Here is an 18,447-nt window from a genome sequence, read left to right as displayed (position 1 = left end):
TCGAGGTTACTTTAGTCACTCTATATCAGTAGTCACTATTTCTATTCAACAGTTCATCTCTTTAACCAGTAGCAGTTAACATCTTTAACCAGGTACAGTTCATCTCTTTAACCAAGTGCACTTCATCTCTTTAACAGGTACAGTTGATATCTTTAACCAGGTACAGATAATCTCTTTAGCCAAGTGCACTTCATCTTTTAATCAGGTGCAGTTCATCTCTTCAACTGGGTACTGTTGATATCTTTAGGCACAGTTCATAAAATTAACTAGGCGTAGTTCGTCTTTAACCAGTTACAGTTGTCATCTTTAAGCAGGTGCAGTTCATCTCTTTAACAGGTATACAGCTGCTATCTTTAGCCAGGTACAGTTCATCTCTTTAACCAGGTGCATTTCACTTCTTTAATCAGTTGCCTAGTAGCTAATAATTTCTGTCTGACATTTTTTATCAATAGCACAACAACAGCATATCACTCTGGTAATTCAGTTCAATAACGGTGGTTTACTGACGATAACGATTATATCGTAATTACAGATGGCAATTTCTATCTCATATTTAATCAAAATTATTTCTAACATCGCCTAGCATCAGTGGCTAGTGGATACATCTCAGTGGATAATATGATCAATAGCCTAAGGATTTTTATTCAATACGAATAACTATTATATCTAATGGCTCTTAATTCTTATATTTCTAACTAGCAACGTGTCACCCTCTTTTTATCTATAGAATTATTTGATTACAGGAATATCAAGGTAACTCAAGAAACTATAAAACTGCATTTAAAGATTTGTCTGAGAGAGAGAGAGAGAGAGAATGATACGTCACTTAAGAAATAAGGAAATCTAGTTAAAAAAATGAAGTTTACATATACAGCGGAGAGGAGAGAGAGAGAGAGAGAGAGAGAGAGAGAGAGAGAGAGAGAGAGAGACTTACAAAAAAAATAAATTCGAAAACCCGTCTGGAACATATTTATTTTGCCGATATATTACAATAAAAGATAATAAATTTACATACAAATAGACGCACCAAGAAATGGCTGAAATATCACCTCAAAATCATGATTATCTTTCATATAGTGTCAGTATTGAACTCGCATTCCATTTCCTTACCATCACCTCAGGAATCAATTCATTGCCAAGTGGATGAGTTAACATCCAAGACAAAGCAGAAAGAGGAGGAGTTATTATTCTTGTGTGTTACTTTCTTTCGGAAATGATCAAGAATCTATTGTTGCACTCGACAGCCAAACATGATTTCGACGACCGCGGGGAAGCTCGACAAGATGCCGAATTAAGGAAATCAAGCGCGTCGACATTATCAGATGTCGAAAACGGACGCCAAAGTTCTTTCGACCGTCAGGAAGAAGAAGAAGAAGAATCAAGGCAATTCTTGTTGGGGAGGGGGGAGGGGATGGAGTAAATTAAGCCTCGTGAGCGACTTAATTCAACTGCACATCAAAACGAGTAGACAACTAATTTTCCACTCCATTATGCACTTAATAAGCAGGTTACACACTCCATTGGGGGGGTTAATGCACCGTGTTAAGTACGAATCGTAAGTTGTCACTTTCGCGACGGGAATCACCACGGCTGAGCTGCCTGCTACTCCAAGTTTACCTACTCATGCCCCGAGATGTGGAGAAAATGCGCGCTACTGTCGATCGCCGACTCTGAAGTAGATTTCTCTCTATTTTGGGAATATGAAACTTAGGCCAAAGGCCAAGCGCTGGGACCCATGTTGAGGTCATTCAGCGCTGAAAGGGAGCCTCGCAGTTGCACTATGGAGCAACTGTTAGGAGAAGGTGGGAAGTAAAATGGAAGAAAGATAATATGAACGGAGGCATAGCAAAAGCAAGAAAGGGGTTGTAGCTAGGGGCCGAAGGGACGAAGCAAAGAACCTATAAGTAATGCCTACAGTGCACCGCGCGAGGTACATAGGCGACGGCACTACCGCCACCCGTCAACCCCCCCTACCCCCGGGGGTGTTCTTTTCTCGGGAAGTTTCGGAATGACTGAGATGAAACAAGAGGAAATCAATTTGCCAATTAAGCTTGACGAGTGAAAACACACTAATCCAAATGATGGCGTCTGTGACTATCATTCGGCATCTCTCTCTCTCTCTCTCTTTCTCTCTCTCTCTCTCCTAAAGGAAGTTGGATCTCCAAAAGCTCTACTTTAAGTGGAGCACATTTTCCTCAACGTGAACTCTCTCTCACTCTCTCTCTCTCTCTCAGTAAAATAAATTACAACTCCCAATAAGGTATTCACGTATGATGGGGCTCTAAACATTCCAAACATAACACAAACAGCGTCTGCAAACATCTCTCTCTCTCTCCCTCGCTCTCTCTCTCTCTCTCTCTCTCTCTCTCCCGTAAAGAAAGTCAAATCACCAAAAAGTCTTTGAGTTGAAGCTCGTTTTAACCCATCGTTAGGCAACCCCCTTCCTAACATCTAACTTCCGTTTCTCATCGGCCTGTTCAACGCCCATATTTAAAACCGCCATTACTTTCCCCTCCTTTCTCCCTCCTCCCCCAGCCCCACACGTCCCCCACCCGACCAATACGTCATCATTTAAAACTCGGCAGTTTTACTAAAACGTCGTGAAAGTCAGTAACACTCCACCACGGGCGAGGCTCTTGAAGGTTGAGACTCTAAACCCTCTCTAGACCTATAATTGTAATTGTTTGGATGTCTGTAATAGCCCATCGGATGCCCAGGGTATGGATGGCTATAATTTCCACCAGAGACCAAGGGAATGGATGGCTGTAATGCCCATCAGAAGCCCAGGGTATAGATGGCTATAATGTCCACCAGCGATCCAGGGTATGGTTGGCTATAATGCCTACCAGAGACCCAGGGTATGGATGGCTATAATGCCTACCAGAGATCCAGGGTATGGATGGCTATAATGCCTACCAGAGACCCAGGGTATGGATGGCTATAATGCCTACCAGAGAAGACCATGGGATAGATGGTTGTTATGACCAAAAACATAAGTATAATTCATATGATATTATCAACAAAGTCATAATCTCCATTTTTATTGAACCGCTCCTCATATCATATAATTATATATCTTTGCTGTAGCCATATTGGAAACATCTGATGACATCATGTTAGTGACAAATGTTTTTTTTATAACAACAAAAAGAAGGAAGTTTATATCTTGCGAAAATATGATCACTTTCTTTTCTATTTGGTTTAAACGAATTTGAAGGGACTGAAATAAGACGAAATCGAGTGAATGAATCCACATAACACGAACGAAAATCTCTCTCTCTCTCTCTCTCTCTCTCTCTCTCTCTAAATAAAGTACAAATCCTTATGAGGTGTTTACGTATGACTAGACACTCAGCATTCCAAACATGACACAAACGGCGCCTGCAAACATTCTCTCTCTCTCTCTCTCTCTCTCTCTCTCTCTCTCTCTCTCTCTCTCTCTCTGAAATAAATTACAAAACCCTATGAGATGTTCACGTATGATAGGGCTCTAAGCATTCCGAACATAACCCACGTGGCGCCTGCAAACATCTCTCTCTCTCTCTCTCTCACAGAATTCCAAGTGGCAACGTGCCAACATGGAACGGATCGGACTGGACATTCTCAACTCGACCGTTCTCCACATTCTCAATTTTTTTTATATCATTTCTCGAGTTGTTATGGCCTGCAGTGCATCCCATTCATTCTTTATTTTTACACTCAGCGAGAGATCCGTTATCTTTCTGAGGACCTTAAGTTATGGTTTCTTGTTTACTATCGCAGATGTTTGTGTTTTCGTATTTATGTTGTATTCCCTACAACCACTATTATAAGCGTCAGGTCTGCAATCTTTTAAATCTTATGTAATGCAGTGATGAAAAACGGTTTTTAATTGAAAACTATTACTGGGTCATGGTTACAATGGTTGCATGGAGATCACATATCTGTAAATGGATATATTCATGTTATAAAATGGAATACTGACTAATATATATACATATATATATATATATATATATATATATATATATATATATATATAAACAACATACACCTTTATATATGTACATATACTACATATAAAATATACATAACACACACACACACACACACACACACACACACACACATATATATATATATATATATATATATATATATATATATATATATATATATATATAAGTGCAGAGAACCTTAGCACACGATTGTGTTTGTTTGACCTCTACCATCTTCCATTCCACACCTGTGCGAAGCTCACCTGGTCTCTCTTTCCGTGCTGTGAAAGTAAATTAGCGTAACATTTTTTTCCTTTTATTTTTATCTTTTTATTTTATTTATTCATTAATTTATATATAGAATCATACACGCGTTTAAATAACTTTCAGAGAGAAGCAACATGATACCCAGGATCCGAGCTTATCTTAAGGTGAAAGTCTAGATAACTCGCAAGAAACACTTTAATAAACAGTTCATTATGCAATTATGACATTAAAAGTGTTTTGAGGCTCGAGTGAAATTGGTATTTCTCAACGACTTGTGAGCACTTTCACTTTTGAAGATTTTTTTTCCGTCTTGATTCTCTCTCTCTCTCTCTCTCTCTCTCTCTCACACACACACACACACACACACGCACGTAGAAACCTACAACATATTTTGTATGCATTTACGTGCCACACCCTAGCCGAAAGTTATAAGGAAATTTATGCAAAAAAAAAACATTACCCCTAATGTGCCAACGCGCCCTATAGGGAAATAGTGTCACTATAAAATGCCTCAACGCCTATAATGACAGTGCCACTTTAAAAAATGACCTCAACGGCTATGGTGAAATAGTGTCAATAAAACTGTCCTGAACGCCTATAGTGAAATAGTGTTACCATAAAGTAGACCTCAACGCCTACAATGAAATAGTGCTACGATAAAATATGACTTAATTGCCAACCCACTTTTGAAATTCACCTATGACCTTACACATGCTAACATGACACCATCATCTTCTAATGGATGAATAATTATTCACATTAGAATAAGAAATGTTTATAAAAAGAGAAGGCTACAATTAAATTGACTTTCTACCTGTTCCATTTTACCTCCGTGTAAAACCCCTGTCATTTTTTATGCCAACGGTTGGCTGTTATATGATATTTTCAAGAGACAATACGCCAGTGACCTGACCACCCCTGAATTAAGTATCTTATTTCTCTCGTTTATAAAAGTACTGATGTAAAATGTGTACTGACAGCCTTCATGAATTTACATCAGCTTTCATTCTACCAATGAAAGAGTCTCGTGGAAAACTGTATTTAGAAAGTGTTTGTTTGGTGTCAAAAGAATTTGAAGGAAAATTGCGCCTTATAACCAGTACCGTCTCATATTACCACGAAACAACAGAAAAAAAATATTACAAAAACTTGTCCACAAAATAAGTCACTCCGAAACGACTGATAAAAAGATTTATCTCTTTATCATCCTAAAAAAAAAAAATCGAAGGCTAATCTAAGTACCAGATGACGTCGGATTTTAAGGCTTATTTGGACACGTGACGTCACGGCGTGCCACTGAACACGGAGGTAAACAAATTGCGCTCAGAGATAAGATCTGAACTTTCTGCTCAAAAGGATCGGGTGTTTTATAAAGATTTCGTAACCACAAGAGATTGCTAGTTGCTGTGCTTTTGCTATTAAATCGAACCTCGAGATCCTAAGTCGATATATCGTCAAAATATCCCTTTTCAAATTACTGGAGCCTTGCAGTTCTTTCGACCCGACTTTCCAACCGTATGCGAAGACGGGTTTCAATGTGTGAACATGGTGTTCAAACTCGGGCAAGCATGCCATTAAGTTATATAAGGGAACTTCAGCTGTGTTTAAATTGCACGCCTTTTTTCGTAACCAGGCAACGATCAACAAATACAATTTTTATGCTTTATATACTTTTTTCATTTTTTGCAACAAATAATAAGTTGTTGGCGATAAAATAATATACCTTTATGTACAACCTTTGTTATAACAATTTAAACAAGTACAGCAAATTTAAATTAAAGCTGAAAATTAGATGCTTTATCATGTACTTGAGAGCATAGAAAGAGCGTATGTTGAAATTTTAAATCATAAGAAGTGAAAAGTCAGTCTATCTGTGGACCAGTATTTATATCCAGTGAGATTTGATCAAACAAAATGCGTGGATTAGATGTGTTTTCATTGAAATTAAAGGAATATTGTGTAAGTTCTTCTTGACATATATGGCGGATTTTGGAAAAAAAAAATTCCTGACGATGGAGATGTAATTATACTATTAAAATATATATATATATCTATATATATATATATATTATATATATATATATATACGTACACATAAATATGCGTATATAAAGAAATGAACGTAAACATTTATGAATGATAAATATACAGTAAATACGTCTAAACAGTCACCGCAGCATATAACAAATAATCTAATCGGAAGATTTCTTTGGTTGGGCGGATCAAAACAAAACTGGCAATAACATTGCAAAACCATAAGTACTGTCTACTAAGGCATGAAAAATACTCCACTGCATTTCAGTAAGAGGAAATTGTCCACGTGAATTGGAATATATATATATATATATATATATATAATATATATATATATATATATATAAATATATATATATATATATATATATACATATTTATAGTATATATATATATATATATATATATATATACTATATACATATATATATAATATATAGATATTTATAATTATATTAATATTATAATATATATTTAATATTATCACTTTATATATAATAATATATATATATCATATATATCTATAATAATATATTACTTGGAACATTTATAAGGGGCCCAAATCTATTCAAAGGAACTCCAGATATTACTGAAAATATTTCTGCAATATTCAGAATAGATCTTCACAGAATTTCAGGTAAAATAAAATACATTAAAGGAAGCATTATACTATAGTACTGTCATGTAAGTAAAAAAAAAAAAAAAACAAAAAAAAAAAAAAAAAAAAAAAAACCGGTGTATATTAAAAAGAAAAATTACTTTTCTATTACTGTTGCTGTTTATGTGCTGTCATTAGCAGCGCTGAGAGAGAGAGAGAGAGAGAGAGAGAGAGAGAGAGAGAGAGTAAAATGTTTTCACGTCACAGAACACATTTTGTCCCTCCAAGAGAGAGAGAAGATGGGCTGTCTCGAACAAGAACTGGACATTATCAGTCAAAACCTTCTTAGCCAGCCCAAGGGGCCACAGTTTTTTGCTGAGAGTTCTCTCTCACCCAATACAATTTATTTTTAATATTCCCCACGACAGTAGAATATTTTCCAAGGTAAAAAGACATCATAAACTTCACGGAGATAATTTTGCATAGCGTCATTTTATTAGTTCCCTATGGAAACACGTTTAAAAACAATGACAAGTGAATGAAATGGTCTCATAATTATTATCATGAACGCACGAAATTGAAAACATCATTATTATTATTACTTCGGATGAAGGTCCTCTCTCAAAAACCCATCACTGAACATATTATTATTATTATTAATTATTATTATTATTATTATTATTATTATTATTATTATTATTATTATTATTATTATTATTATTATTAAGTGGTCGTACTATATTTAAAAGTCTTTTATACCTTGGTAAAATAAAAAATAAAAAACACGTAAAGACAAAAAAAAAAAAATCACCAAAGCATTATCATCTAATTCACTTATTCCATTTAAAAGTCATCAAGATAAGATAACAAATATTACAATCCCATTTGCACTGAATTTACTTCTTGGTACAGGGATGAGAGTGGCTGGGCCATTTCTCGGAAGCATCAAAGCAACGGAGAGGCCACTCATTCCCCCACCCCCTCACAAAAAAAGGACCCCCCAAAAAAGATATATCGTGCTGGAATTCATACCTTTCGTAGAAGGGGTTGGAGTTCATTATAAACCAGGGTATCTTTTGCGCCACTTCTCGTGATAACGCAGGTAGCCAAAGAGAGAGAGAGAGAGAGAGAGAGAGAGAGAGAGAGAGAGAGAGAGAGATTGGGACCGGTGGGGGTGGGAAGTTTTAAACATTAGGGATGTGACAAGAGAGAGAGAGAGAGAGAGAGAGAGAGAGAGAGAGAGAGAGAGAGAGAAACATTCACATTATAAGTATAACATTGCCTCCATATTTCCAGTCTTCCATCTCCTCCAGCAAGGAAAAACAAATTCTTCAATCATAACGAACTGAGAAGCAGCACATCACAAAAAAAGGATAAAATGAAATAAAGAAAAGAATAGGAAAACCATAAAATAAAAACTTTTGTAACAAAAAGTGCGGGAATAAGAAAGCCCGAGCAAGGATAATAATGGAATAACGCTGTCCACCGAGGGTTAATGACGACTTCAGAACAAAAGAGGAACATCACTGAAAAAGAAAGATGAGGTGAGAAACATTACTGGGAAAAGACGACAAGAGAGAAGAGGAGCAGATTCGAACAAAGAAGAAGATAGGGGTGGGGGGGGGGGGGGGGGGGGGGGGGGGGGGGGGGGGGGGGGGGGGGGGGGGGGGGGCGGGGGAAGGGGGAACCTGGTCAACAACGTACCAAGGAAACTAAGAAAAAAATTAAGTCAAATACTCTGATGAACAGGGACTGATCACTATAAATCATCCTAGAAACTGACAGAGAGAGAGAGAGAGAGAGAGAGAGAGAGAGAAAGAGAGAGAGAGAGAGAGATGCCCTTGATCTTTCGTCAAACAAATCAGTACCTGATACAGCTCGAAAAATCTTGTAATGCTTCTTATAAATTCGTCATCGTAGGCAAATTGGCTATAGACGCCTTGATTTGAAATTGAATTACTTTACATAATCTGACCTTGATTAAAACAAACAAAAGATTTTTAATTATCTGACATTATTTAAAACCTTCCATTTGCTGTGACAGAATAGATGAAAATGTTCCTCTCTAATGTCAAGTGAAAAGAATTACTTTTCAATCTGCGCTACACTTTGTTACATCAATCTTATCGAATTTCTTCATACTGCCTCGCTGTCGAACCCTTTATTCCTCACACCGTTGGACTGTGGGACATTCAGCCTCCCTGAGGATATTGTTAATTGGAACTTCAGAAGTTCAAGCAAAGATGCAAAGCATTACTACTCTGAATACAATTCTTGTATCTTAATATTTGCTTACATTTTTCATTTTGTTTAGCAGCTTGATAACTTACTTTTTTTTTTAATAACTGTTGTCTTCATTCTGTGTTTCTCATTTCCTTCCGTTACTTCTTTCTAATGGACACCATATTCTTAGAAAGCTTGAATTTTGAGTCACTAGCCCCTGTGGGCTCGTCCCATATGAATAGGGTTCATTTTCTGAATAATAATAATAATGATATTCCCCCATAAAAATGCTAAGGTTTTACTCTATCTTTTACCAATGCTACAACTTCATTCCGAATTACTTGTTAAACTTTGGCATGAAAACAATCTCTACCACGGTACTAAAAAAAAAAAAAAAAATCTTGAACTGAAAAAACACTGGGAGGAGCTCTTGGGCTAAGAGGGAGCGGGTGGGGTGGGAAAATCCATTAAAAATAAGGTATTAAAAAGAGTCAGTCAAACCAATAATTTTGGTTTTTGCAAAAGGGAGGGACTATGCTGTGGTTACTGAACGGATTAGGGCGTTTACTTCTGTGGAATTATCTGATTATAAGTTTTACAAATAAATAAATAAATATACATAATTCTAGCTTGGTAAAATTAAACACTGAAACATCTCCATCGATCTGACAAAATTAACAAAATTTTCGCTACGACGTGATAAACTACAGTATGGAAGATCACACTCACGTAACTGAACAATACATATATTATACATACCTACACATACACATACACACATGCATATATGTATGTGTGCGCGCGTTTCCAATTAATCCCAAACAACCAATCTAAATTAACGCTGTGGTATTTTTAAGTCAGTTTCCTCCGGGTATATGACAAGAACAGGTCAAAATAGGCCAAAACCGGTCAAGATAGGTAAAAATACGTCAAAACAGGTAAAAATGGTCAAAATATGTAAAAATTGGTCAAAACAAGGAAAAATTTAACCTGGTCAAAATATGTAAAAGAAACTACAAATAGGTTTAAAAAAAGGGGGAGGGGCCAAAATGTGTCAAAAGGGTCAAAACAAGTCAAAATTGGATTTTAAAAGAAGCCAAAATATTTAAAAGTCAAATTGTTCAAATAAGTTCAAACGGGTTAGAACTGCTCAAAATAGGTATTAAAAAAAAGGCACGAATAGGTAAAATGAGAGGGGAGGGCAAAATGGGTCAAAACAGATTATAACAGGTCAAATAGATAAAAAAAAAAGTCGAAAAAAGTAAAGGTCACAAAATGTATAAATAGGTCGAAACAGGTCAGAGTGACAATGACCTACCTCATCAGTGTGGTTGACAGTGACCCCCTCCCTCAGGAGAGCCTGGACCTTGGCGATGTCGCCCTTGGCAGACGCGAGTCGAAGGGATTCTCCTTCGGCGCCCCTGCCGCCGAGGGCAGCGGCTGTTGGAGACACGACTACCATCACGCAGAGGGCCTTTGTTACATGTCCTGACGAAGGAGAGGAAGCATAAGTGTCATTTTTTTAAAATTAAATATAATTTGCACATTTTCGAGAAATATGTGTTGTCAGAAAATACTTTAAATGAAAAATAATCTACATAATTGTCCAGAAATACGTTACCCGAAAGTACTTTTTTTTATTAAATATAATTTACATGTTGTCAAGACATATATGTCATCGGAAAACAAGTTTTCAAGAAATGCAAAGAAAAATATATGATAAAAATTTACAAGTTCTTTCCAATTTTTTCTACATCTTTATCACGCCCTTGTGGAAAGTATCTCTCTCTCTCTCTCTCTCTCTCTCTCTCAAAGGACCTTGTAGCTCTCCCGACAAACCTGTTCTGTCAGATTAAGTTCTTCATAATATTCGTGTTTTCTTTCCTTGACCGAAGACATTTCAATACATAATCTTGATCGAAGGAACACTCTTACATCTCTTTCTTTTCTTACTCAGTTTCCTGAACAAACAGAAAGAAACTCACAAACCGAGTCAGTTAAGGTATATAAACGGTGTTTTTTCCTCAAGAAATAAGAATGTAGAGAATACCTACAGGTGTATGTATATGTACACCAATATTTGAACTAAAAAAAGAAACATACTTGGCTGACAATAAACATCACATTCTCAATAAAGAAATCGGAATGTAAAACTTTCCGTACAAAAAAAAAAAAAAAAAAAAAAATTAAGAAATACGTACATGCATAAGGCTTGACATAGGTACATCGGTAAAGCAGTGTATACCTTACGAATTAAAATGTATAACCCCAGAATACACAGGATAAATCAATAAATGCAGCGTGTTGCATTCCACTCATAACAAGTAATACGACCAGTTTACAGAGGAAATGTTCTTTTATTGATTATGAAGAAGTCTGCTTGAATAAATTTTTGTTACAATTACAACATAGACCTCTTTCATCGTATTTCTAAAGAAAAAAATCGTGGTACAAAGTATTTTAAAAGTGGTATTTGTAACTTTCGTAATAAGCTGTAGCTAGGGCAGTTAAATTCGCCTAATCAACTGTAGGTATCTCTCCCTCTCTGAAAACCAAAAACTCTGATCAACAGCGTCTATTCTCTCAAAAATGATCGTCTTTCACTTTGTTTATTCAGTTAAGTTGATTTTCAGAATTTTAAGACAGACGACATCAACAGGAAATTGTATTTTTTTAAAAATTATTATCATTATTTCTGTAAACACCAAAGAGATGGTTAGTATTACACGTAGAGATCTATCATGTATTGATAGGCGACTCATAAAAGTTCGGTCTCTCTCTCTCTCTCTCTCTCTCTTCTTCTTCTTCTTCTTCTTCTATCTCATGGCGTATCTGCTCCAAGAAGCAATAAAACTAAGCGCCGAGAGAAAAATGAAAAGCGCAAATGGCGACCGTACAGATAACCATAGTCATTCTACCTCCTTTACTAAACTCCAGACCGCCATTCGCGCCGGTTTATGCTCAATCCTTCTGATAAAAGGAAATGTTTCCTGCAGACTAGGAAGAACCCGGGCGTATCCTTCGCAGGAACTGGGCGAGATAAGGTCCCATGATGCGTGTGACCTTTCGAGAGAAGGAATCTCTACATTAATACCGGAGTTTTTTTTTTGGTCTCATCGGATGACAATGTCTGGCACAAGCTCGGTGTCGCCTGTCGGGTTGTCATGTTGTGAAGTTGTCCCAGGTTTTGAGGACTTGTTGCTTGTTAAGAAACTAAGTAAGGATTATAGTATGTAATCTAGTAACAAAGTGTGTAAAGCAGCAACTGCAGTAAGTGTACCAGCTACTATAGTATGTAAATCAGTAAAGTGAACCAGCAACTATAGTATGTAAACCAGTAACAACAGTATATACACCAGCAACTGTACTGTAGCAAAACAGTAACTATATAGTCGATTTTTTTAAACCTGGCAAACTTGCACTTAACTTGCACTTAGCTGCTTGTTGTTGATTGGATGAATGTCTTGTTGTCCGAATCTCTCAGTTTTGTTTTCACACTTTCAGAATTGCGATTATACGGCCATAGATTGAGATAAGAGCCAAATTTATGTCATGTTATGTAAATACCAGTTGTAATAAACTTAAGTATTAAGAAGTTACATACCAAATTATTATACAATAGTTAACAGTTATGAAACAACACTCTCCGAAGCTGTAGACTTGAAATATGTTTCAAATGCTCGAACTTTAATGTTTAAATTTCTAGCTACATTTTTAGTGCAATCATGCCATTGGTTGTTTGAAAAAAAAAATTATTGTATGTACATTGCTGATGTTGTATAACGCCTAAGAACAAAATACTATCCTAGAAATGTAAGTTTGTCAGAAAATTTGGGGTGGAGGAGTTGTGGGAGGAACAGCTTCGGGGTTGACAGAAAGTTGACGTACTCTCAGCGGGAGGTTCAAATGCGGGTTGTGGTGTTCTTGTCTTCATAAAATAATAAAGATGTTTATATATCATAATGTTCATTTTTTGCATTTCAAAAGTACTGCTCACGGAATGTCATTAATGTTTTAGGATATGTATAAAGTTGCTGTTGCTGTCGCCTTAATGATTTCTTTCATTGTCTTGCTAGGGCCCTGTGAAGTGAAATATTGAAAAACATTCATTATTATATTACGGCACTGACTGGTAAGCCTACTGCCAGCAGCATGTATATGCCAGGTGTTTGACGTGCCTTCATCTTTGCTTTATTCCATATCGTCTCTTGTGGCCATGGCTGAAATTGGTGAAATCGACGACAGTGAGCCAACTGCTCGATAGCGATTCTAAGATGATTGATGATGGCGGTGTGTGCAGACGACAATTCGCCGGCTGTTCCTTTCTCAACTCCTCCACCCCAAATGTTTCGGCAAGCTTACATTTTCTACGATAGTATTTTGTTCTTAGGCGTTATGCAACCTTCAGCAATGTACAATAAATACGTTTTGCTTTTTTCCAAACCACCAATGGCACGATTGCGCTAAAAATCTAGCTAGAAACTTAAACATTAAAGTTCATGCGTTTGAAACATATTTCAAGTCTACAGCTTCGGAGAGTGTTGTTTCATAACTGTTAACTATTATATAATAATTTGGTATGTAACTTCTTAATACCTAAGTTTATTACAACAGGTATTTACATAACATTACTAATTTGGCTCTTATCTCAATCTATGGCCGTATAATCACAATTCTGAAACAGTGTGAAAACAAAACTGAGAGATTCGCACAACACGACATTCATCCAATCAGCGACAAGCAGCTAAGTGCAAGTTAAGTGCAAGTTTACCAGGTTTAAAAAAATCTACTTTTTTTTATAGTAATCATGACTGTAAACCAGTAAATGGAGTTCGTAAACCATCAACTATAGTTTGAAAATCAGTAATCTTAGTATATAATAAACCAGCATCTATAGTATGTAAACCAGTAATCTTAGTAAATCAAAACCTACAGTATGTAAACCAGCAACTATAGCACGTAAGGCATTAACTATATTAAGTAAACCTATAACCATAGTATGTAAGCCAATGACTACGTTTAAAATATTCGTTTTTTAAGAAATGAACGTCAGACAATATGCAAGAAATACGTGAAGAAAAAGGTATGAATCAGAAAGAGACTGATCGATTTATGAAAATTTAAATATATAACCAAGCGCTGGAGACTTTCATCCATCCAACGATTAAGACATTCAAAAAGAGTGAGTTGGAGTTGTTGGACTGCAATATAAAAAGACCTAAAAATTACAGATGAACCATAAGCATCTATAAATTGAATTGGATTGAATATAGAATTTAGGCCAAAGGCCAAGCACTGGGACGCATGAGGTCATTCAGCGCTGAAACGGAAATCGGCAGTAAAAGGTTTGAAAGCTGTTATAAGATGAAAACCTCGCAGTTGCACTTTGAATCAATTGTTAGGAGAGGGTGGAAAGTAAGATGGAAGAAAAAGAATATGAACGGAGGTACAACAAAAGAACGAAAGGGGTTGCAGCTAGGGGCCGAAGGCACGCTACAAAGAACCTGATTCTGAAGAATCACGATCTGATTGCACACTGAACAGAAAAATAAAGAACCAGTCTTCATTAACTGTCGATAATTATACGTAAAGATTTTATCTTCATTCTTGTCAGTTGAAGTTCCTTATTCACAAACAGCAATGTCATCAACTACATTACAAGACTTTTTCTTTTTGACATCTTGAATAACAAACATTGCATAGTTGGGTACTGCAACATTAATTTTAAGGAAACAATATACAATATTAACAGCACTTATTATAATATACACGTCTGTAACAAAAGGATTATCGCAAACATCTACAACAAAAATAAGTAAAATAAATCTTGCAAAAAACATAGACTGGCAATAAATAACGAAAGACATAAAAGAATAAATGAAAAGAGAGAGAGAGAGAGAGAGAGAGAGAGAGAGAGAGAGAGAGAGAGAGAGAGAGAAAACAGTACAGTGGAAGCCCTTTCAGGAAACCCAATCAAAGAGAACGACTAAATCTCTTTATTTTCGAAGCTTTGGGGTCTCTGTGCAACCTCATATGCATCTCTCAGTCTATTTCAATAACGTCCAACTTTTACGAGCCATTAAAATCTCACGCCATTATTGCCAGGGTCCGTTAGTCTCTTCATTGGAGAATAAAAGAAAAAAAAGATAACACCGACTAGCGCAAGAATCGTAAATCATACCCAAGCTACGAAATGAACGCACCCGGTACATCGGCATTTCTCTCTCTCTCTCTCTCTCTCTCTCTCTCTCTCTCTCTCTCTCTCTCTCTCTCTCAAAGGGTAGGGAAAAGAGAGATCTGTCTATTCATTACCATACTAGCATTGCTACATTTACTGAGAGAGAGAGAGAGAGAGAGAGAGAGAGAGAGAGATTTTCAATGACTTAACATTGTAAGATGTAGACTTAATTTTCTTAATTTGCTTACTTAATACAGTCATGATTGATTGGCAGACTTACGTTCATCAAAACTGGCGTCGCAAAATCTACTCATAAACCGGTTAGACGAAAAAAAAAAAAAAAAGATGGATTTCTTGTTGGGTCAAATCGAAAAGCTCTTTATAACTCACTGGCGCATGACAACTGTCTTAGGTACGGAGTGCCAATCGTAAATACCTCTTCTCTTCGCTACCTACTTGTTATTCCTTTCTGTGGAGACCAAACGATTATACTTTTAAAAAAGCCTCTTGGCAGAGTCAACTCGTCCCAACTCGTCTCATCAGGAACCTTCCTCACGCGCGACATTCCAGCCTCTGCATCAGACGTTCCATGCATGGAAATGTAATTATCACCGGCACGCGGCTTCCGAGTCTGACAGGTGCAATGAATTATGACGGATCTCCCTAAGGCCTAAGGGCCCTTGCAGATCAATGGAGCAACTCTGAGTTAGCAATTACATTGCAATCTGAATATAAACTTCAGGCCAAAGGCCAAGCGCTGGGACCTGTGAGGTCATTCAGCGCTGAAAAGGAAATAACAGTAATAATGTTTGAAAGGTGTAACAGGGGGAACACCTCGCAGTTGCACTATGAAACAATTGCTAGGAGAGGGTGGAAGGTTAGATGGAAGGAAGAGAATATGAACGGAGGTAGGCAAAAGAGATGAAAGGGGTTGCAGCATCCTGGGGCCGAAGGGACGGAACCTTAAGTAATACCTACAGCGCACCGCGAGAGGTGCACTGACGGCACTACGCCCGTACGAGAGGCAATTACATTCAACAGGTGTATCAAATACTTTCGTTAATGGTGACCAAACTGCGTGGATATCTCGTTGTTTCGGAGAATAAAATATTCTAGAAGAGATTTCAATAACTAACGAATGTCCCAACAAAGCTGAAAATGCAAATACTTTAAGTGGACGAAAATTAAATTCATACTGAATTCAAAAGGCGAAGGACAAATGTGGAGATGAGGCTTATCTCTCTACACTCAAAAAATACATTTTGCATTTATATTTCTTAGCCAAGCCATTTCGACAGTGAACGGTAAATTCGACTGCTTATACAATTTCCTACTCTTTCTTTGCAATGGAAATACATTAGCAGTAGCAAGACTTTGCAAAAGTAAAGATAAAATTGCAATCTTATCTGACTCAAGCAGACTTTCTCCAACCTTGCAAAAATTCTTGTAAGAAACGAAACCAATATGCTTCTGAATTCACCTTGAATTTTATCCATTCTAATTTCACAAGAGACTGGAAATATTTACAAATTTACTCCTGGCTCCGATTGTTACCTCGCTATCTCCCCAAAAATACTAGTTCCGAAAGCATTGATCAATCATTACGAAATTCAGGGAGTGCGTTTAGTACGAAAGCTCTTTTTAACTCGCTGGCGACTAGAATGACTCATGATTATTGTATATAAGACCAATAACATTCATATTTCAGTGCTAAGGATAGTTATTATATATATATATATATATAATATATAGTATATATATATATATTATATTATATATATAGTATATATATATATATATATATATTATACATATATACTATATGTAATATTCTATATATATATATATCTATTTTATATATTTTTAAATTATATATATATATATATATATATATATATATACGTATAATTATATTTATTTATCTTATATATATATATATATTTAAATTATTTATAATACATAAATATTATATTATATATATATATATATCTATATATATATATATATTATCATATATACATATACATATATATATATTATAATAATAGATATATATATATATATATATATATATATATATATATATATATATATATATATATATATATATTTATATATATATATATATATATATATTTATATATATAATATATATATATATTATATATATATATATATATATATATATATATAGATATATATATATATATATATATATATATATATATATATATAGATATATATATATACGTATATGCAGATGGTTCATAAACACTCAGGGTATTGTTTAAGTTTTCTTTTCCCATGGGTACGAGAGAGGAGAGAAGAGAGAGAGAGAGAGAGAGAGAGAGAGAGAGAATGGCAAGCATATTGACGGAGCACTGATCACTATCGTTTATTAACTCTCTCTCTCTCTCTCTCTCTCCTCTCTCTCTCTCCAGCCAAGCAACGGAGAATTCCACGGTACTGAATTTGACTAAAGAGAGAGAGAGAGAGAGAGAGAGAGAGAGAGAGAGAGAGAGAGAGAGAGAGAGAGAGAGAGAGAGAGAGAGAAATTCCTGAATGTTTTCCGTACAGCATCCAATTATCTCCCTCATGAAAAGGGGCATTGTTTATTCCTAATACTCCCGGACATTTGAATGGCTCATTAAAAGAACATGACCCATTAAGTTGGCTCGTGGTTAAATTCGATAATGAACACGCGCCAATTAAGATGTCTGCTAAAATCGTGCCAACTGACACACACACCCCCCTCCCCCCTCAACCCCAACTCGTAACCCCATCCCGTGGGTTATTTTGCATGGAGTAACGACATTGTAAACTTATAAACCACTCAATGTTTATTTTATGTTTATCTCTCTCTATCTCTCTTAAATATTTAGCTGCAAACATTTATGGACAGTCAGCACTCATTTCTTCTCTCTCTCTCTTTCAATCATCAGCTGCAAGCCCTTAAGGACAGAGTAAATCTCTCTCTCTCTCTCTTAACATCATCAGGTGAAAACGTTTTTGGACAGAGGTAGCGCTCTCTCTCTCTCTCTCTTCCATGAGCAGAAAGCCCTTCCAGACAGAGTCAGCCCTCTCTTCCTCTTTGATCCAGTGTTTCTGTATTCAGACCCTGTATTCGCGAGCGAGCAAGAGCAGACTCGACGCCTTTTTGAAATCCTTCC

At 36.1% G+C, this 18,447-nt stretch overlaps 1 protein-coding gene across 3 annotated transcripts in view; it reads right to left on the bottom strand.

The window, feature by feature from the left end:
- Positions 1–18,447, bottom strand: part of LOC135197984 (uncharacterized) — a 174,815-nt gene that overhangs the window by 90,549 nt on the left and 65,819 nt on the right. For all 3 annotated transcript variants that reach the window (XM_064225301.1, XM_064225302.1, XM_064225303.1), the window contains exon 2: positions 10,418–10,587. In XM_064225301.1, the coding sequence (XP_064081371.1) occupies positions 10,418–10,587 (170 nt within the window). The remainder of the gene's footprint in view (positions 1–10,417; positions 10,588–18,447) is intronic.

The sequence above is a fragment of the Macrobrachium nipponense genome, chromosome 21 (genome assembly GCF_015104395.2).
Source record: "Macrobrachium nipponense isolate FS-2020 chromosome 21, ASM1510439v2, whole genome shotgun sequence".
NCBI classification, from domain to species: Eukaryota; Metazoa; Arthropoda; class Malacostraca; order Decapoda; family Palaemonidae; genus Macrobrachium; species Macrobrachium nipponense.
This window is presented reverse-complemented; position numbering and strand designations above follow the sequence as displayed.